Source organism: Larimichthys crocea, chromosome XXIII (assembly GCF_000972845.2).
Source record: "Larimichthys crocea isolate SSNF chromosome XXIII, L_crocea_2.0, whole genome shotgun sequence".
NCBI lineage: Eukaryota > Metazoa > Chordata > Actinopteri > Sciaenidae > Larimichthys > Larimichthys crocea.
This window is the reverse complement of record NC_040033.1, coordinates 8,755,930-8,778,251: the sequence shown is the minus strand read 5'-3', so window position 1 is coordinate 8,778,251 and position 22,322 is coordinate 8,755,930. Positions and strand designations below refer to the sequence as shown.

General features: G+C 41.4%; 1 protein-coding gene across 2 annotated transcripts in view; it reads right to left on the bottom strand.

Moving 5' to 3' along the window:
• Positions 1–22,322, bottom strand: part of dlgap1b (discs, large (Drosophila) homolog-associated protein 1b) — an 87,550-nt gene that overhangs the window by 40,755 nt on the left and 24,473 nt on the right. Inside the window, exons 2-3 of one of the 2 annotated variants that reach the window (XM_027274127.1) lie at positions 15,287–15,372; positions 114–1,252 (exon numbers count right to left, since the gene is read on the bottom strand). In XM_027274127.1, the coding sequence (XP_027129928.1) occupies positions 114–1,184 (1,071 nt within the window). In that variant the 5' untranslated portion in view covers positions 1,185–1,252; positions 15,287–15,372. The remainder of the gene's footprint in view (positions 1–113; positions 1,253–15,286; positions 15,373–22,322) is intronic. The other variant, XM_010740877.3, reaches the window with a different exon arrangement.

Below are 22,322 nucleotides of genomic sequence, written 5' to 3'. Positions count from 1 at the left end.
CATGCACATGCACAAACAAACACGTAGAAATACAGAAACATGCGGGAGAAGTTGGCACCGCAGGCTGCATGAAGCATGACATGCCAGAGGTGGCGCTGTTGTAACAGTCCTACCTGTAGGAAGTGGCAGGTGCGTCCCTGCTCGGCTTTCATTAGAGCTTTATCTAGGTTGACTGAGGCCTTCTGGTAGACCTCCCTTGCTCTGCTCACCGTCAGAGTAGATGACCACGAGCTCTTCTTCAGCTGCACTTGGCTATCCAGGGTGCCCACCAGCGGCATACCTCCACTGCCACTCCCGGAGCACGTCGAGCACTTCACATCGTTGTTGCTGCGTGACGTCTTGAGAGTGTGGGCGCTGATGGTGTTGTAGGACTCCATGAAGTACTGCGACTGGGATTTGTCCGGGTGGCGCCCCATGGTCATGACCCCAGAAGGCAGGCCTCCACTGCTGCCCCCGTGGTGATGGTGGTAGAGGCACACTTCCCGGTCGAGCATGTCGTCCGAGCTCCAGTAGCCTGAGATGGCAGTGCGCATCTTAGGCTCCGACTTGGATCGGTCTTTGCTCTTGCTGCGCTTACTGTGCTTCAGGGTACCAGAAGAGGAGGGTGGGTCATCAGGACTGGATTTACTGCCATTCATCCTCCCGCTCCCTCCTCCACCAGACCCCGAAGGCCCCTCCAGGGAGTGGGACTTGGTGAAAAGCTTCTGGACCGAGTGAACAAGGTGGCGGATTCGACCGGGGCTGTCACTGCGTTGGTGTTCCACTGCAGTGCGCTTGTACTGAAGTGTGTGGTAGCCTTCACGCCGTACAGGTGCCTGGCGTTCAAATTGCTCTAGCAGGTTAGAAGGGATGCGATTGTTGTTTCCACCCCCACCACCACTTCCCTTACCGCTCCCTGTCGGCCCTGTGTAAGGCACCAGAGCGCCACACTCGTCCTTCAGCTCATGGTGAGAGCTGTAATGTCTGCGAGGGAAGGTGCAGCTGGCCAGATCAGGGTAGGCACTGCACTCAGCCTGGAAGGAGTTCCGCTGTGTGTAGCACGGGTGGTCAGCAGGATGAGCCTCCCCAGGATTGAGGAAGTAGGACCGTCGGTCCGAGTGCCCCAGGGTCATAGAGTCATAAGAGGGGTCGCAGGTCACCGTGTGGTGGTGACTACGGCTGCTGGACAGGCCTTTCATTGTCATCGTGACTGGGTCGACGTGCACATCCAACTGCTGCCGCGGGAAGTTTCCACAGGCCCCAAAACTGGTTCTACCAAGACAACACAGCAAACAAACAAACAAGAAAACAGAGACAGAAAAGAGAATTATAAATAACTCATATTTGCATACACTCAAAGCTCAGTGTAATGTCTGCGTCTGCTTTAATTTGAAGAAGATGCTTTTTGGCACGCCTTCACAGACGAGAAAACTTGATGATGTTGACTAGATTTGGACCCGTTCTTTTATTTTTGTCCTTCAAAACTTCAGAAAAGGAAATCTCTATATATAGCAGCCACTTGGCATGTGGCCCCTGACATCCAAATCTGTCCTCCAGCTTCCTATTCCATTTCTGTTCACTCTGGTAGATTTCAGTAACAAAAATAAATAAATAAAAGATGACGGGGGATTGAGAAAACAGAGAGAAACAAAAAGAGGTTCAAATCTATTTCCAGCTCAAGTATGGGCTATATTTGTTCAAGGGTACTGTTAGAAGTAAAGCATCAGTGGGACTGTGGAGTGCAGAGATATGGGCAAACCCTCTGCAAAGAGTCTTAATGCCTCAAATGATTTAACACATCTGTTATTACTCAAAAAGTACATTCATTTCTGCTTTACAGTACACCTGCTTGTTGTGCACGCATGCACAACCCCCCCACCTCCATCCACGAACACAACAAATGCTCACAGACTCTAGTTTTTCTCTACAGGCAAACTAATTGGCCAGTAAAACCCAGCTGACAGCTTCTGGGCTGGTCGAGGCAAGCTGCAATAAACGACCTTTCCCTTACATGGCGACATGAAAACAATGGCATCCATCAGCGCCCTTAAACTGCCTTCCTTACTCATCTGGGGCTGTGGCTGGCTAGCCGCTGAACCCACACTGTTTTCCAATGGACTGGAGGTGAAGCTAACGAGACAATAATAAGAGCCCACGCAGCCTGGTGTAGCACTGTGACAGCGGTGTGGTCGAACCAGCGCGGGGAATTCATTACTGCGATTTATAATGCACTACCAAAGGCCACCGTGGTAAATAAAAAAATAAAAATAAAATAAAATAAATGAGTAAGGACGGAGGGGGGGGACATAAGAAGAGAAAATGAGGGAGACCGAGCAGTGGAATGAAATAACATAACTGGAGGACACCATGTACGGCACATGCAGGATGTATTTATGTGTATGAATATAGAGTGAGTCAGATTTATTATTTTCTTTGACGTGGCTGTAAACTGGTTGCTGGATGTATTGGGAAATTGGGGAAATAATTCATGCAATTTAAACCAGGGGCTCAAATCACTGTAGGAGAGAATTAAGCCAATATATTACTCTAGTATTGTTAAGTGTGAATTTTTTTCACACTTAACAGAGTAGAGAGTAGTCATTCCCCACAGCCATCTCACAAGCGAGTGACTTCACACAAAGCGCACACTACATACCACACAGACACGCACAGTGTCGCGCTTCTTGCAGGGCACTTAAAAAGTGGGCTGTGTCCAACTAAAAGGTATTCATTGCAGTTGACAGAGATCCCTTCTGTTGGCCGCCGAAGCACAGAATGTGACCTAAATAAAAAGACCCTCGCGGTGATCCACAACAGCGTGTTTGTGGCACAGCTGTCTGCAGCACTGCACTAAAGCTGAAAAGCTGAAGTTGGGTCATGCTGGCTTTCTGCCTGCTAGCCACACGCACACACACGCACACACACACGCTGACATACAAATACATAGTGTATCTGACAGGATGCATATCCGTGGTGAATTCTGATGCTGCTAGCCTGTGAAATACAGTTTATCAACAACAAGAAGAGGAACTGCTGGTTCTGGCCTGTCTGTCAGGTTCGGCCTACAGTGACATGAGAAAAGCTCATAGACAGCTGTGGTTATGTATTACGCTATATGTCCATCGTAGTAGCTGATTGACCCAGTTGTGTCTCTACCACTCTGGTCAACCAACCTCAATGTAGCACACCAATAACTGGACAGGCTGCACTACTCTACCTTCCTACATTACTCTACATTAACTCTAAAATAGTAATAATAATAAAAATAAACAATTGTTTTTTGGTTGTAGTTGGTCTTTGGTTACACCAAATATTCTATACGCTCTCCTCAGTGGACGTGGTCTCCTCGCCCCCCAATCTCCAAACCTCATTTGAAAGTGTTGTGGATCGATGAAAGCAAATGATTGTGTTGTGCCAGAAAGTTATAGTTCTTTGGTGAAGCCAGGCCAACGATTCAGCGCCGACAGCGAAGAGACATCCGTGCTCCTAGATATCGCAAGATTGCGTTGTTGCTGAAGTTAATTTTCTCCTGATTTATCAGAAGAAATGTGGCTTGTGAAAAACGAGTCCCGATATTTACTTCAGTGACCGTGGAGCTCATAATCATGTGCTCATGTTTACTTTTCCTATTAGAGTCAATAGGTAGTGAGAGATGCCTCTTCAGTGATGCGTCTCTTTTCTTAACCATCTCTGGTTAACGCTGTTGCATGCACACAGCATAATGCAGTTCACAATGATGACGGTGGCAGATTTCACATTTGAAATTCTTAGTAGTTCCTGAAAACAGAAAAAGCTTGACCTTGCCGAAATGAAAACTGTTAGCTATCGTGAAATATTCTCTTTAAAACACTTGTAAAGGGGGTCTCTTGGAAAGGCTGTGATTAGTTACAGTGGCTAAGCTGTGATTGGAGAACTGCTTGGTGGAATTTAGCACAAGGTCGACATGGCAGTTAGTCTCGAGTTACAACAGCAATACAACAATTTCAGGAACAATGGTGCTTAAAACATCCTTTTCCCAGAACACAAAACCAACAAATAAAAAAAATCATCAAGAATACCCAAACAACTTGCTTCCTTGACTTTGTGTGAACAAGCTACGCAAACAAAAAAACGCTGAGACTTCATTACATTTAAAGTGATTGTGTGCTGAACAGCAAGGTGTGCAAACAAAATGCAGGAGTAGATAAAAACAAGTCAGGCCATGAATGTTAATACCCATTAACACCTGCAGTGCATCAGCACAGCAGGTCACTCTGTTTAGATGCCATGCTTCTTTGGACTCAGATGAGATAAATGAAAAATAGATTATTTTTTTCTCCTCTCCTCTATCATCCAACACAGTGAACGCAGCTTCAAAGCGGTCAAATCCACTCTTAATTTTCTTTACGCACCCTAAGATCTGAGATACACCAAAGCAAATAAACGAAGGTGGTATGAAAATGCAAAGTAACATTGACTTACTGCATATCATCTTTGTAGGAAGTGGTGAAATCAATACGCCTCAGTGTGAGAAGACTGCTGGCAAAATGAAAGGCCGCTGTACAGACTGCAGTTAGTCTATCTTCCTCAATCGACATCAAACACTGGTTGCAAGAGCTTCTTTGAGGCCACGGGGCTACAAAAGGTCTCTCTCAAACCTGGCAAAGATTTCTCCAAAGGTTGAAAACATTACCAATTTCCGCTCCACAGGGGGGATAAAAAAAACACCTCACTGGAGCATCTCATGTATGGCAGAGGAAAAACGTGTACATCTCTTTACCTCGATTTTTCAGGTCGAGTGAAGTTTTTGCCTTGGATTCTGCAAACGTTTGCAGTCCCAGGCTACTGAAAGGTATTACTGTACAGACAGACTGATATGAGGGTGAAGATACAAACAAATGTGTACATTTCTCCATGGATTTTTTGTTAGGGAGATAAATAGAGGATGGCAAAAGGTCTATGCCCTTGTGATTATGTACTCACTTCAGGAATCTCCATGCTTTTTCCCCTCAATTCACTATCCATGCATACATGAACTGGGATGTCCATTCTCTCCTGTAGCCATAGAGATAGACTTATTTTTCTTTCTTTAATTTTAATTTATCTACCGCTGGGAATGAGCAGAATTCTGTTTTGCATACTCAAGTTATATTAAGTATATTAAGTTTAAGTATTATAATACTTAATTACTTAATTAAGGCTTAAAGTTGTCCATAATTAACGGTGTGGCTGCTTTGATTGACGGTTAGGTACCATTATAGATGGCTTATTTGAGCACCCAGGCTTCATTCAGCCTGTCTCAGGTCCACAGATGATGCAGGTTTGCAGATTTTTAGATTAGCAAGGAGGCGGAAAAGGCAATACTACCAATACAGTGGCGGCCAGAGCCACCACATTTTGTCAATGGGACACTCGTTCCTAATAGTGTGAGGTTATCTTTTAAAGGAGCTAAAACAAAGTTCAATTAATATCTACTTTAATGAGGTCATCTCTTAATTATTTCAAAACCTTGTCAAGTAAAACCCAAAAACCTACCTGCATGATGAGATATCACCAATGTGTTTTTTTTAAGTGACCTTTTAAAAAAAGCAACAAAAAAAACTATCTTGCTGCAGACACATAATACACACACAAGATATATTCATTTATTCTGTAGAGCCACTTTAACGGACCCACTGATAGCAACTTTCACAAAAGTCCCCCGTATTTATAAATGTTTAATTACATGAATATTCGACAGATTAATATCACACACACACACACAGGAAAGCTGCAGCTGGCAGAGAGGCAGTAACAGAGACAGAAAGGATGTTTTCATTGTGTTGGCAGAGAGGCAGTAACAGAGACAGAAAGGATGTTTTCATTGTGTGAACACTGCCTTTAAAAAAAAAAAAAATCCCCCAAAGAATGATGTCGTAGAACATTTTAAAGACAGCCTGGGGCTAAAAAGAACTGGTAATTTTTTTGTGTGTGTTTCTGGATTATATAAAAGTGTCTTTTAGGGATGTCAGGAGAGGCGGAGAAGCACTGACTTTAATGTCTTACTGTTAAAAATAACTCTTAAATGATAGATGACGGTCTCCCTTGACTGTCCTGTCTGGCTGAAGCGAGGCAGAATTTTGACAAAAAGACAAACTATTGTTTTTGCTTCATAAAGTGCATGTGTACAAAAACAATATCGGACATTATAAAAGTCCTGTCTGTGTTAGAGAGTGAACATGTCCCTCCTGAAACCATTTTATATTTCCATCAATTTCATATTTCTATTTTGGTTGTTTTAAAGTTTACATCATGGAAGATAAAAAGCCAGGCAGTATATCTTTACTGTATCGATAGATGACAGATTATGTAGCATGTTTCCATATTTATTTGTATGCAGGCTTTATTCAAAACACCCAGGAATGAAATAACTGCTTAGCATCACATCAAAACATGCAAAATACCCTGACAAACAAACATATTTACAACATATCTTGAAAACATTTCTTTTTTTTAACCAACCAAAAAAAAAATTAGACCTTTTTGTCAGATGCAGGTTCACCTGATGCCTAATAGGCATGTTTCTGCTGCATTATGAAAACACATGCCTTCATGGATGGATTGATGTTCCCGGTTTCCACAAGACAGCTCCTTTGTCACAACCAAACTAATTAGGCTGACTGTCAGGGCTCTCTCTGACAAATGGAGTGACTGTGTTGAGTTATAGCTCAGGACCCACCAAACACATTCTGGTGACAAATTCTTCCAGTGATGAAGTCTATTTGATCAAGGGAAACAAATTAACCAAGGCATTAAGTCTGAGAAAGTCTGGTTTTGTTTGTCTCTGACAGAGCTGTCACGAGGCTAACGCTACTTGTTTGCAGAACTTCAACAGAGAAAAGTGCACGGGCTTGCTGAAAATGCAGCAACGGAGGCAACCAAGCATGGGATTTGAAGGTCACTTTTAAGTTATGCCAGGAGGTTTTGAAAGTGCATTTCTCTGTACGGCTCAGGAAGAACATTTCTGAAAGCATAAACTACAAAAACTGTATGTGTCATACCTGATATGCTTATTTATTTTTAATGGTATCTGGTTTCATGGATATAATGGATTAAAAAAAATGCTGTCACTGGAATTTTACATGTGCATGATTTCAACGGATGCAGACGATGTAGAAACATGAGCTGCAATAATATATAAGAAAAGTTCTGACTGTGACTGTGCTGAAAAGCCTCCTTCCTATTTTCCATAAATGTACTCATTTATGAATCCCTTGATCTTAAAAAGGAAAAGATTGAACCGAGTGGATATGAAACTTGGCTTTGACTCATAACAAAAGGCCATGACTCCACTGAGATTGCTATTGTGTGGCTTAAGGTTGAATCCGTCATGGGCAAACAGTGGGAATCCAGGATAAAGAAGACAGCTGCTCTCTGTTCACATTAAAGGAGACCATTCACAGTTCTGCAGCCCTGCATGTGATCTCTCTCACAGGATTTTAACATTATTCCTCCCTTACCATGTACAACACTATGTGTTACAACTGAGAGAGGTGTCACTTTGTATTTGAAACTTGACATATCATTTGAATATGGGGAAAAATACTAATACTTGAAATACTAATTGTCATCCATTGTCACTGAAAATTCACAGTATATAAGGCAAACGTCATGAATTACCCTCAAGCAGCATCCCTAGCAGTAAGCTGATTGATTGAAACAAATTAAAGTCAGTTCAACTTTGCTCAAACTTGATTTCTTGAAAAGCTGACAGCACTTATGCCTCATGAAAAATGATGCTATATGAATGAAATCGCAATTTCTGACTTTTCAAATGATCTCCCTCATCAAAGTCTGAAAAACTGAAATTGGGAAATGACTAAATTGTTTCTGTCTCCTCTACAATTAGAAGCTAAAATATGTTTAATTAATGAAACTATGTTTAGAAGGTGAAGGTTTTCCATCAAATGTAAGGAAATGCAAACTATAGATATTCAGAAACCTAACCTGCAGTCTAGCATTAGAAAAACTGACTTACATATTGAGAGCTCATGTTGAAGATTTTTACAAGATGTGGATCTTTCTTCCATTTAATAAATGATCTGTATTCATGCATATGATTCAGACATAATGGTGCTTCCACAGTTAGCTTATATTATATTTATATCATAGCAAGAGGGAGAATAAGATGATGTACGGACTGCACACTTTTATTTCTTACTTATATATACACACTTTATTTCTTATATATATTCTCCATAATAACTTACTAATTTATATTTAATACCATGCTTTTTAAGTTTCTCTTTTTTATCAAGAATACTGTATTATTAAGGATGGGATGGAGGATTTTGTATTTTTTTTAAATAAACAAATAAATGAACAAATATATATATAAAAAGTTCAATAAAGCTATCCATAAAAAGCAGGCAAGGAAATTGGACAAGGGAGGACAGCGTCACCATGGAAACAAATGGATTTTCTGGTGGAAGACAATGTGTTTTCACCCCAGCTAATGAGAACTCATATGTACCAACCACTCTGAGATCATATGTGTGGACAGCAACAGGAGTAGCCATTCCTCCTGCTTTATATCTTTTTTATTATCATGTATCCGCAGGGCATGCAGGGAGATTGTGAAAAATCACCTAACCCCAGGCTTATCATCTGTTTCTTTTAAAGTAACACAAAAATATATAGTCAATATGATAATACAATAGTCATATCATCATTAACTAATAATAATAATAATAATAATAATAATAATAATAAACAGTTCCTGTCATTGAATAGCCTGTGCTTGAAAATGAAATAAATTATATGACATGGCATTAACAGACCACAAAATCTCAACTCAAACACCTATGGGAGATTTTGGAATTGACATGTTAAGGTGTCAGTATGCTCCTCTCTTGTCAGATGGTTGAACAGTATCTGAAATCCCCTCTTCCCTTTCTGATGTAAGAATTGCAGGGAGCTGCGTTTCGCAAAACTTTCCAAAACTGACCATTACACAATCACTTGCATCACTGTCCCCTTTAAAGAAAGATTTCCAGAAAGTGTGTGCTGTTATCGACCATTTCAGAAATGATCACATCTCATCCCTCTCTGTGACAGCAGGCTTTTCACTGCATCCCCACACATCAATTAACTGTTTTCAAGTATACACCAGCCTCTCTAGACAGTGCTCTCCACCACAATCATCAAAACAACAAATAAGGAAATATCTTTTTGGAAGAATCCCCCCCTCAAAACAGTCCAGAAATTTGTAGATGATGAATACTGAAGCTGTTTTGCCTCATTAACAAACCTGCCTTGTTTTTACATTTACATTTACATTTAGTAAGTAACATTTAGCTGACGCTTTTATCCAAAGCGACTTACAGGGAGCAATTTAGGGTTCAGTATCTTGCCCAAGGACACTTAAACATGCAGACTGGAGGGGAACCAACGATCATCTGATGCCACAGGTGCCTGCTTGTTCGATCTGGGCTACTGTTTTTACAACCAAACATTGGCTCTAGATAAGGCATTTTGCATTTTTCTTATGTTTTGAGGCCACTGTGAGTTCTTCTATATGCTAAAAACTGAAACCCCCCCTCAACTTTACAGTTAGATGCCGCTACATCCTCCACACTGGCCTTTTAATGTGTCAAGTATAACAAGCTCGCTTAAATGTTCATTGTTTTTCTCTATTGTTTCTGGTTTTGCACTGCAGTGACAAAAAAATATATATTTTAATCCTGGGTTGATGTGGTATGAAAATAAACTGCTTCTATTCTTTTGCTTAATATGCATTTTATCACGTTCCTCTTAAAGTGGGACACTGTAACATTCAAAAAGCTATTCTGAGTCATAGACGTCAGGTAAAAGGCATTTGTATATGTTTGGATATGCACATTTCCATCTGCACTCGCACAGAATAATAACCTTCGTGTTTATATTCTCTCTTTAGAGCTGTGAAATCTGGGGCGGCTAATCCTGGACTATGTAGAAGAGGCAAAGTGCTGTGATGGTGATAAGTAAATCGAATAGAGTCAATGCTGCATGTGTGTGTGTGCGTGTGTGTGTGTGTGCACCTCTGTGCAAGTTCTACATAACACACTGCAGCCTCATCTATCAGCCGCGGCCATGACCCACATGTGAAAAAGATGCTAATGCTGCTTATGTCAGTGTAAGGTTCGCAACTGTTTCCTCCTCGTGGCGTTTCTCCCGTGTTCGTGCACTTGTAGCTGATAATAAGAAGCTGCTGCTTCTTCATTATAGCTGCTGTTTCCAGTCACGCAGTTGCTTTACAAAAACGAACCATGTGTATATATCAACCTTCCTTACGTTAACTGCTGGTACAAGAACTGCGGTTGTGCGCATGCGCATGGATTGTACAGTATGCACAGTACAGTCACTTGCCACTGTCAGGCGGCATTAGTATCAAACCGCTGCCAGAGGCGTTCAGGGTGTCAGGTGATTTCAAGCAACTGATTCTACAGTTAATTACAGAGTTGACCTTAAGTGCACACGGCTAATGTGTTAATATGCTTTTAGCTGATGTAGTCTAGATACCTACTACAGTCTTTTGTTAATGTATTAAACTGACTGAGACAGTATGCTAAATAAAGATAAAGTCTTGTATTGACAAAGTGCCAGCGAAGGCCTAATACCAAACAATGGTTTGTGATTTGAATGTAATGCTGTAAAGAAACCCAGAAAATAATTAAGCTTGCTGGGGAAAAAAATAATAATGCAATCAAAGCAGATTTAGCCGACTGTTACTTTTGAGGAAACACTCGGGCTGATGAGCGACAGACGCCGTTTTTGATGAGATTACCTCGACTCCATCTCTAAGACTAATGTGAGGCTATCTGCTTAACTTCTGCGGGCAAAGGTCGCAGACAAGAAGAAAAAAAAACGACAAGAAGAAGCTGGATGATTTGTGCCTCTCCTTCACTGTGGATGGCATGTCACATCGAGGACACATCAACAGACGCCTGACAGATCTGGGAGTGAGATCCAACTGAGCAAGAAGGGTGGGGGGGGGGGGGGGGTGCGGGCCTAACCCGCTGTCTTCTCGCATGAATTCTGGTGGACGCAGATCCAATGCGACACACACATACACAGGGAAAGCAATCACAAATACAGATGCACACACACACACACACACACACACAGCAGCTAGGAGGCATAATTCCAGCTCTCCGTGCACACTGTGGAGATTTGAGCCTCGACCAAACATTCTGCCTGCACGGAGAACAGGTGTCAGACCAGGTGAGCGCTGTGCGCCGACAGTTAGCGGCTACCTCCCAGCTGACCTCGCATCAAAACCTGGCGACGCGGAGAGGGCATGAAAAATTCCTGACTAAATGGAATCAGCAAGGCTTATGTCATCAAAAAAAATTGACTCAATTATGTCCCCTGTCAACCCAGATTCAGCCGACGTCTATCAAAAGACACAAGGACTGAGGCTTTGCTGCTAAACTCAGACGACTGAGACGGTTTCCCTTCAGCAGGGTAATTCAGCGGCTGTTTTCTGTTCTCCAGAGCGAGTAGCTGTGGTCAACATGTTCTGCCAACATCTTTAATAAAGGAAAATGCATTGGAATGGAAAGGAGAAAATAAAAGAGAAGGACATTAAGAAAGAGAGAGACATGAGTGTGTCATTGAGTTGTTTTGTTCATGTCTCGTCAGTGAACTCTCCTTTGTTTATGATTCACTCTAGATGCCCAGACTTATGTGAGCAAATACAGACAGCAGAGAGTTTAAATAATCCGTTTAAGATATTATGTTATTTGTGCATCTAAGGTCAATAAAATTCCGTGTGCTTCACAAATTGTGGATTTTTCAAGGCAATTCCACTATTTGTTTCAATAATGTTCAGAGCGTTCTGTTCTCCTGTCTTAAAAGGTCAAACACTGATTGTGCGCAGAGAGAGAAAATTAAAAAGCAACACTTCTCAAACGGCGATATTATAGGCGGGTTTTCCTGATTGGATTCCAGAGTACACAGGTTGGGTAAAAGTTAGTCATATTTTCAAAGTGTTTAAAAGACTATGAAGTGATTGCTGATGCTAATTTCGGATATGTGTATCTACTATTCCGCTGACAGGGAAGAAACTAAGTGGGTTTGTCTCAAGTTCAAGGCTGAATATATATGCATTTTCATGGAAATAATAACTTATTCATGTTACCATGATCAGTGTGCTGAAAAGTACAGAAATTAAACACCTTTCCTTAAGTCGCCCCAGCACTGTTAAGTGTTTGAATTAGAAACAAAGCATTGGGGGGTGTAAAGGTGATTTACTCTCGAGTGTTTCATGAACGGCCAAATGAACTGTGAAATGTGCCGCTCATTGAGCAAGTTAAATTAGCTTCCCATTTGATAATTTGCTCAGGTACACACACACACACATAACAGCCTCCAACTCACTGGCGTACCGAGGTGACACACGTTGCGTTAAATAACATTTTGAATATTAGATGTTATCACAGGCAGCGCCTCGCAACGTGAACCGCGGTCAAGGAGTCTCATTTCAGAGACAAAGAGATATAATCTTGAATTAGTCTTTGAAAGGTAGAAAGAGAAAAAAAAGAAATTTAGTTTGCAAATGTGTTATTATGAATTAATGAACTGCGGAGGCTCATAGATAAGGAAGTGTTTCCCACTGCTCTATATTAAAATATATTAAGGTCTTAGTAATGGCTTAATCATAAAAACACTCTGAAACACTCAAACATTTATGGAGTTGCTGAAGGCATGGATGAATTAATAACTGTTTGTGATTACCATTGCTCAAATATCACGTTTACGGCTCTTCTGCGTGCTTTACGTTACGCAACACTGTCCGTCTTAGAAGAAGCATCACCTACTGCAACCTATTCATGCCAATGTGTATTCTCCATAAGCATCTTCTCTGGTTTCCTGCAGTGGAAAGAAATGAATCACACCTTGCCTCAAAGCTCCCCAGCTGAACAAATGTGTTATTTGCACGCTGACTACAGTAGATTAGCTCAGTCCAGGCAGTTTTTTTGTTAATCTGTGGATATGGATGACAAGCACCTTTGATTTCACTCGTTCAGTTTAGGGCGGCATTCCAGTCGCCTTTCCTTTGTCTCCTCTCGGTTACATCCCAAAGCACGCTCGCCTCTCTTCCCTCTCTACCTGACCTACAACCCTCCTCTTTGATTAGTCCTCTTCTATCTTTTCTCTCCCCAACCCCGGGTGTCCGTTCTGTTCTGCTGTGATTGCCAGTATCAGCGCCATGGCTCTCCTCTCGCTGGCCAAGATTTACCTCATCCGATGGGCCCTAAATACGCACACTCATTCGCTTCCTAATCTCCATAAACGCAGTTCGCAGAAAAACAGCTTGACGGTGGAAACTCAGAATGTTGTTTGCACAAGATAACATCAAGATTTCGGTGTTTGAAAAGAAACGTTAAATTGAAGATTGTGGCTGCACAGCGGGATTCCTGTGATACAGCCTCAGCTATCAACCTGTTTATCCAAGTGCCTGCCGAATCCCTCCATCCCTCGCAGACCTTCGCTGGGACACAGAACACAGTGGCTTAGAGTCTGTTTGTAAGCCACATTACTTCTTTTCAAATAGCCTTCGATGATGACACGAGTCAGTGCAATGATACGTTTTGAAATGGTAAGCTGTGCTCGCTGTAAATCCAGCTTTTTGGCAGTGACCCCAGGCCTTAGGGTTTAGGGCTGGCGCGTCTACAAGAACTGAGCCTGAAACGGGATCCCATGCGTGATTATGTATTAACCACTCATGGCGATGACGATGCAGTATTTCCATCACAACAACACAGATGCAGCTGCTAGAATTATTATGAACACAAACAACTCTGTACGTTGCATTAAAGCTCAGAATAAGTCGTGTCTTTGACATGTTTGATGAACGCAGAATGCTTAATACAAACCAGACACGTGACCATAAAAATCACAGCTTCAATATATTGTATTCCACCACTTAGATCAGATCATTTCTAATTACTAAATCAATAAAAAAGTAATAAATAAAATGGTTGCTTTAAAGGGGAATAGGTGTTGCATGTATAGGAGTTTACAAAGCAAATACTCTGTTGAATGTTGAAGTGCCAGGTGACATCTCAGTAATAATGTCTGTGCTCTAATTGCAGTAAAAACTTGGCAAACAGTGTGGTCAGCCTTTAGCCCAGTCTGTGCCTCTCATGTATTACATTTGAGTCACAGAGCAGATTTTCTGGAAAAATAAATACCCTAGGATGCTGTTTAACAGCACTTACAGCTGTTTGGAAGATATTTCCCGAATCCTTAAAGACTCTTCAACCATCTGGATGAAAACATTACATCCACTGCATTAAATAAAATCATTTGTCAAGTTCATTTCCTAATTCAGGTAACCAGAAATTATGTTTTTCTTGTTTCTGTAGACCACAAACAAAATATCGATGCTTTATTTGGTCTGAAAATCTCAAATATTCTAATGAAACATCAGCATATTACAATATTATTGGTAGAAATAGTGTTGCTCAACAGCCCTCTGGATCACTGAGTGTATATTTTACAGGCTCAGACGTACTTGTAATACATGGGAGGCACAAAACTGTAACATTCATTAACAGGATATATTATGCAGCATCCACCAGCAGTGAAAGTAGTAAAACGATGATTATGATGTCAGATTATGATGTTTTTGTTTGTGTCCTGTGACAAAAATAACTGAAAATCCTTTGCCCTCCCTCCTGTTTTCCGTCTGCACAACATCACTAGAGTGCTTTGACTTAACGCCTGGCACAGTAAACATGTTCAGCACTTTTACTCGCTATTAAGCACTTTTTCCACACTTTTTCAAACTGTTTATCTCGCCACAGCCATCTGCTCTGTCACCAGTCATGTTACACAAACATTTCATCCAGACAGCCTCTGAGAAACCTCCTTTTCATGTTGTCTGTTCGTCTCGTCTGGCAACTTTCCAACCCCTTTTTCCTGCCTTTCGCGACCCCGTCACTGCTCGGCGATTGTGTGTCTCTTTCTGTCTCATTCCTGCTGCCATCGATGGTAGGCTGTCAGCCTTGACAGATGTGTTTGCAGATGTGCACTAAAAGGTTATACAGTAGCTGGCTGGCACAGTGGGCTGCATTCAAAAGGTGAATTGTGAATGTGCAAGTGTGAAAATAATATTCAGACGAAGGCTGCCTTCAAATTTATATTATATATACGTCATATTCTTTAGGTGCTGCTTCACCTGAAACCCACTTTATAGGCGCCCGCTGACCTGTGCATCAATAAAGGTTACATCCAAAGCATCACTGAAGGCAGTATAATGATCCAGTGGCGAACGAGCATGCAGAGAAAGTGTAACTCACCTTTTTTTTATTGTCTCATCTTCGCCATTTTTTCTCTCCTGTGCTTAATTCCAGGTTCCTTATCCTCTGTGCGTGCACATATCTCCACCTTGAAGTGAATAAAAAAAGTCCCCGGTTGAGAATTCATCACAACATATCAAAACAGTCCTGTGGTGCCCTGGTGGCTAAATGTGCTGGTCCATGTGCCATGTGCTCATGCTGTGCTGTTGCTCCCTGCGCTTTTTCCAAGACTCACTTCAGTGTTGCAATTACTGTTGAAATGCTGGGAGGATGGTGGACAGCGCAATTCTTCTTTGAAAAAAAAGAAATATACAAACCCTTCCAGCTTTTAGAAGAAAATGGAAAACTCTGATCTTCAGTGACCAAAGAGGGTGGCTTAAAATATATTAAAATGGCTGTGTGCATAATCAGCTAAGACCAGTTTTGTTTGGATGTACAATCACAGCACCAACGTGTTGGTTTTAAGCCTAGACCCTGTCTTCTGGGAAGCAAAATCTCAGGGAAATGACATCAAAAGGAGGGAGGAGACATGCAGAATTCATTGCCGGCATGAAAAAAAGAAGAGATAAGGGGAGGAAATTCATTTTAAGCCTGTTTGAGGGTCTTTAAATTTACCGTGTTAAGTCCTTGAGGTGTTTTGAGGGAGGGTAAAACCAGTCTTTGTCTCAGGGCGTGTGACTCACTCTGCTTTACAATAAAGCAGATCACCAACACTCTGCTCCTGTTTCTTAAAGCAGCACACGGCAGTGGCCTGTCATGTTGCTGAGGATTTTTTTCCTCACATGAAAAAGGCTTACATAAGAAACATCCAGCTCTGAGACACATCTTATATAATTATCCCTTGTAGGAACCAGATTTATTATTGTCCTTTTGAGACTTTTAAACACGAGTTTTCTAGAAAGCATAATTTTTTTTTTCTTGATATCCCAGGAAGGTGATGAAGAGGATGTGGCAGGTAGTTCAATGTGGGGGCACGGAACAGATGGTGGTCTGTCCGACGCTCGCCAGGTGGGACTTGGTTGGGACAGGTTGCACACACTCACACACATACGCACAGGTCAGAGGGAGGGCACTGATACTCCAGGGGGGCTTCAGATCCTTTTCATATGACAAGGATGGAGGGAGGACCAGTAAAACCAAAGTTTTGCAACATAAAGTTCATGCAGAAAACTATCCACAGATTGTGGAAAATTACTGATACAAATATTCAGACATCCACCATGTTATTTAACATTTTGTGTACGTTCATTTTAAATTTTATGAATAAATTATCCTGTAATTTAAAAAAAAGAGTCCTGTCTCTAAAGTCTAGTGGTTTTATGTGGAGGAAGCTTTACTGTGTTGCCTCCCTGCTCTGATACAGAGGTCAGATCATTTTGAAACACATTATTAATGATTTACTGATAACATTGCAACTGTTAATTTAAAGTAATTGCACCGCTCATGGTAATGTTTGTTAGCCAGCAGTAACTTTAGTATCAGTAACTCAAAGTTACTGTGATTACTTCTGACATAAAAGCTAAAGCCGAACTTTTAACATGTAAGAATCTGAGATAGATTCAGTTTTCTGGCTGTTGTAGTTTTCATCATTTTTATCATTTGTGATGCTAAATTAGTTTTTATGAGTTATTAAAAGTTCTATCTGCAAGTCATCTGATCTAAAACACCCCAATAAAAATATCTTGTACCTCTATGGTGCCTGTTAGTTTGAAGAACAGAGATGTTCACTGCATGCCAATGACCAAATAGGATGTACAACATAGATCGCAGGTGGTATCTTATATATTTACAGAGTAAATTATCATTTGACCCCATGGCAGCCTTATATATTGTTCTGGAAATTGACAGCATTATAAATATGATAGTAAAGTGATATTAAATATTATCAAAACTTTCAAGTCTTCATATGAGCCGCTTCATAGTTAGTCCAAAATGACAACAACTTGGGTAAAAGATGTGATTTCACATCTCACGTGTCCTCTTCTCTTCTCAATCATGTGGCATCTGCAGGGTGGATTTTCAATTTCACACTCTGCTGGATTGCATAACACACACACACACACACACACACACACACACACTTTAACACAGGTACAAAAACAGAGATGAGGAGGGGGCACGCCTGTTAAAAATGGATCAACATATGTATTCATGAATGAGTAAACAACCAAGGGATGAACATAAATGAATACATGGGACACGCCGCTGGCATGCTAATACCGCTTTCAGGGAAACAACGCGACTGTTCTCAGGGGAAGGACTGTGTGCAGCATAGGCAAAGCACAACCAATGGCCTTGTTATAGCTATCCAGTCAGAGTCGGTGTTTAGATCAGGTCTTTATTATGGTGTAACGGCATGTGAAGACATGTAGCCTTCTATTTAATTCAGTCTTAGCAGGCTGGAGCAGCTTCTTGTGTCCAGATTTGACTCGGGGAAGTTCTTTCAAGTGTCCATCTCCAGTAAGCTTCCGGTAAGTCAACTGCAGCTCTCAGATTCACCTTATTCACTATCTGCACTCTGAATAATTCATGAGTGACCAATAAATACTGAAAAAAAAGAGGAAAAAAAAAGGTTCGTCAGAGGGGGAAATGACTCTGACCTTCCATGCAAAATAAGTGGAAGTCGGAGAGAGCGATGTGCAGTGAGAGATAGGTTTAAGAAAGACAGGGATGAAAAATGACAGAAACACAGAGGAAAGAATAAGAGGGAAATAAAATGAGAGCTGTACAGACGACAAATGAGAGAAAAATCCCCCCTCTCCATATGCTGGAGTGTGATACGGAAATAGGTCCCTCTGTATTCATGAATCTCTTAGAGCGCAATCAATGGGGTAAGCGATACATAAAAGATGAGGCCGAGTTTGACCTGTGTACCAAGGGGGAGGGAAAGTGTTCTGCAGAGCCAGGACTGGAGGAGATGGCGATTTAGACTCTGTCAGGGCATCCTTTGAAGATTTGGCAGATGAGGATGGGCTGTGGATCAGCCAGTGGCCCTGCTGCATTAACCCCCCAAGCCCCAGCTATGCTTGCACTGAGTCAGCAGCAGCAGCAGCAGCAGCAGCAGCACCAGCACCAGCGGCATGCATAATCTCTGCACGGGTGTAGCACAGATCCATTACACAGAGCCATTATTCAGACTTAAGCAGTGATTATCTCTATGCTTTATTACATTTTCACAGCGGCATGACTTCACACCAGTCGGCTATGGATCTGATGTTGATGCTTATTTTGGACAAAAGATGGAGTTTGTGAAGCAAGAGGCTTGTAACATTAACTCAGACAGCACAAAGACACACACACAGGCAAGAACCTTTATGAAGATGATCAAGATCAGTACAGATTGAAAGTCGCACTCATGCACATGCACACCCAGGCACAAACTGACTGTAAGCACACTGATAGTTTGAAGCATGCGGACAGTGGTGATAAATAGAGGTGAGTCACGTCAGAAAGAGGATTAGAGGAGCTGTGAAAAAGCAGAGAATTATTGACGGAAAAGAGGAGGATTTAGATTTGACTCTGCCAGTCCACAATGAGTCTCTGACCCCTCCCGTCTACCTTCTACATACACACACACACACACACACGAACACATAAAACCAGTGATGACTCAGGAAGTCTCAGGTCACTTTGGCCTGACATTGCTCAGGTAAACTATTAATCCAAGCTGTGGTCCACTCTGACCCAACTTTCTATTAGGCCTAATCCTATCACTGCAAACCCAGTCAGCTATGCACATACAGTAGCATCCCTAGAAAACCCGAGGACCAGACCAGCGTGATGCATAATGGATGAGGGAGTGCACGGACTCAAAGTCAGCCGTTAACTTGTAGAATCTAATGCATCCGCGGAAAAAACACACACTAATCTGATTCAAAACACTCCCAAAATCTCTGTGTGATTAAAATAATTCCAGATTTTGAATAAACCAGGATATAATATCTCAGTCGTACGCTTTTTCCTGCTCGTGAGGACAGAGTCAGAGGGTTAGGCACAACACTACTGTCCAGTCAGACGTTAAACTTCCTACATTGCATAAAAAAAACACCCGTTGTGTGCGTTTTTTAGGTTTTTTTTTTTTACAAGGGCACTGAGATGTGTACAGTATTTGCAATTGAAATGCAGGGCTTGATTCAGAGGCAAGTGGGGAGGATGACGGCACCCCACCTGGCACGTTAGACTTCCAAAGGGCACACTTAATGAATTCACAGTGCTGTAATGTGAGAACCACACACTGATGACAGGTAGTCATTTATTAAAAAGCAGGTGCTTCTATTTTATATATATATATTTACATATGGTATATACACATGCCTCTGTGGAGGCAACAAATGCAGTTTTGAGTTCATTTTAAGAAGGAGAGTTGCTGTTCTGAAAAATTCAGGGGATACTTGTGTGAAAAATTCCTATGAATGCACAAACTCTGAAGATCTCTATTATCAGACACAAACATCGTGAGAATAAAATGTTAAAGGACAGATCTTGGAAAGCAATTGGAGGTTAATCCTGAAGCTGGAGGCATCAAGCTCTACTTTCTTTGTCATATGTGACATGTTGGATCAGTTATTTCCCAGTAAATGAGCAGAAAGTTCCATTAACTCATTTCATTTCTGATCTGTGCTGATATATTATGAAATGTGATCATAAATAGATCTTAAATATGTAAGTCAGTATATTTCTGCATGTGGTTTTGTCTTTAAGTTTATGTTTCTTGCAACTATACAGACCCTATAAAACCTTCAATGATCTAAAGTCAGTACTTAAAAACAATGCTGTTGTGCAGGTTTCTGTTTTTTTTCCCAGCCGTATTCCTCATCAGACTCAGAGGTCTGAGGATGGAGGGTGCAGTGTGTTGCGCAGATTGTAAACCTCTATCTAATCTGTTTTTGCTCTATACTGTAAATACACTTGACTTGACCCGTGCCCTGAGAAACAATGGGCACAACAATAAAGAAAGAAAGCAACACAGTATGTAGGATTTCTTGCTGATGCTGATAGAACTCATAGGACCCACGTTGGACTCGCTTCACGAGCCGGCTAACCTTTGCAGAGAGCAGGAGAAGCATACTGAAGGTACAGAAAGAGATGTGATACCTTTTGTCACCGTCTTTCTATGCACATTTGTCTTTTTGACATCATTGTCAGTTTATATTAGAACAGGGTATGGCTTATATCCTATAATACATATGAACAGCAGCCAAGACAATCAGATATGAGCAGCAAATTTGGCACGGAGCATGAAGCCCCGTGGTGTGAATGTAGTGGAAGAGTGAAGGAGACATATGGCGCATTATGTCCGACTGTGTGAATGTTACTGAGTCTGGAAGTGAAATGAATACCAATATGATATCTATAGAATCATATTAAGAAGCCTAACAATTTGCTCGACGCTGTTCCTTACCTTTCAGCCTGACTCAATAGATGTTGACGGCTCAGATAAGCCCTCAGGCTGCCTGACTATCACTTTCTGCTTGCTTTCACTCACCCTCAGGGTATCTGTTGCCATTTTCAGTGTTAACTTATATTTTTTTGTGTAAGGAACTACAAACTCAAATCATACTGCAGCTGCACTGTTTTCCATTTTATGGGCTGCCAACTGGACAAGATGTTTTTACCCTATTTTTACAAGCCCACGTAAAGCTGCATGTATCCTAAGTGATTTAAGACCCTTAAACACCTGTAAAACATTAAACACTTGGGTAGACTGATGCAATTAAGTTTGTATTTCACTCAGGATGTGACAGTTGGCAAACTAGGTTAACTCGCTTGTCCGTGCTTGCTAACTTTAGTACCGATTCCCACCAGGTGTTAACTTTTTGTTCATATTATTTCAACATCTATGAGTCACTGACAGCTCCTGTACACTCAGTGTTGTGTTCGTCCTGAATTGTAGAGAGGAGAGGGCTCAACCTGCTGGTGCAGTCAGTCCAGTAATTCTGTTCAGTCTGGTCCAGAGTAACAGGGCAACATTCGAAAGTTCTCAAATCACAGATGGGACTAACAGCAAAAAGTAATTGCTAGCAATATCCCAGCTGTCCAACTCCCTGTGTGGATATTATTACTAGAAATCCATGTAAGTTGAAGAACACTAATGTATGGGGTGCGAACATGGCAGAAAAATAAGTGAAACTTGGTTAGCACATTAGAACAGAACACGTTTCTTTTTGTCAGTTCGACTTTGGACAGTGTTGAGTTGTATTGTACATGAGGCAGGTAATGTTCCACACAATATCCACCTCAATAATATTTCACTCCATGAGCTTTGTCAGCTTTGTCCTCTTTCAGCGTCGCATTGACAGTTGTGATTGGATTAAGACATTTAAAAAACAAAAAAAAGAAGCCAAATTGTTTTGTTTTTTTAGGAGGTTTAAAATGACAATGTGTTCGACCTTCCTCCCGTGAGAGACAGTTCTGGCAATGAGCGATTACCCACCTAGAAATGCCCATCTGTAGTCTGTCAGAGAGCCTATAATCAAATCCAATCATGTCAGCGACTAGACGACGCATATACACCTCCATAAACCACATATCATATCAACACATATATTCCCAGAGATGATGGGCTACGGTTTAATTACAAAGTGACAGTTTTCAAGTCAATACTAACCTGAACATCATTGCACCAAAAACGCTGCGCATTTCCACATATCAATTTCCGCGGAAAATACAGTACAGTCTAATAAATCGAATTCTACGGGGACGCTCGCCTTTAAGGTCTGAGCTTTAAGAGGTGGAAGCAGAAAATGCACTGTTAATAGACAGTCTTGTCACAGCTCCAGTCCATCTCCACTCTCCATTCATATCTGCCTCCCTTATCTTCTCTCTGCTGCTCCCTTTCTAAGCATACTGCTCCCACAACCTTTATTTGTGATCTTTTTTTTTTTTGCTCTCTTCCACTCTTTTGTTCTCTCTCATGCATAATCTGTGTTCTTTCCTGTCCTCACTTCTTTTCCCCCCCCGGAGACAATCTCTCTCTATCTTTTCCCGGCTCCTTCTCTCACTCCATCGCTCTCCACTGCTCAGTCAGAATAACAGCAG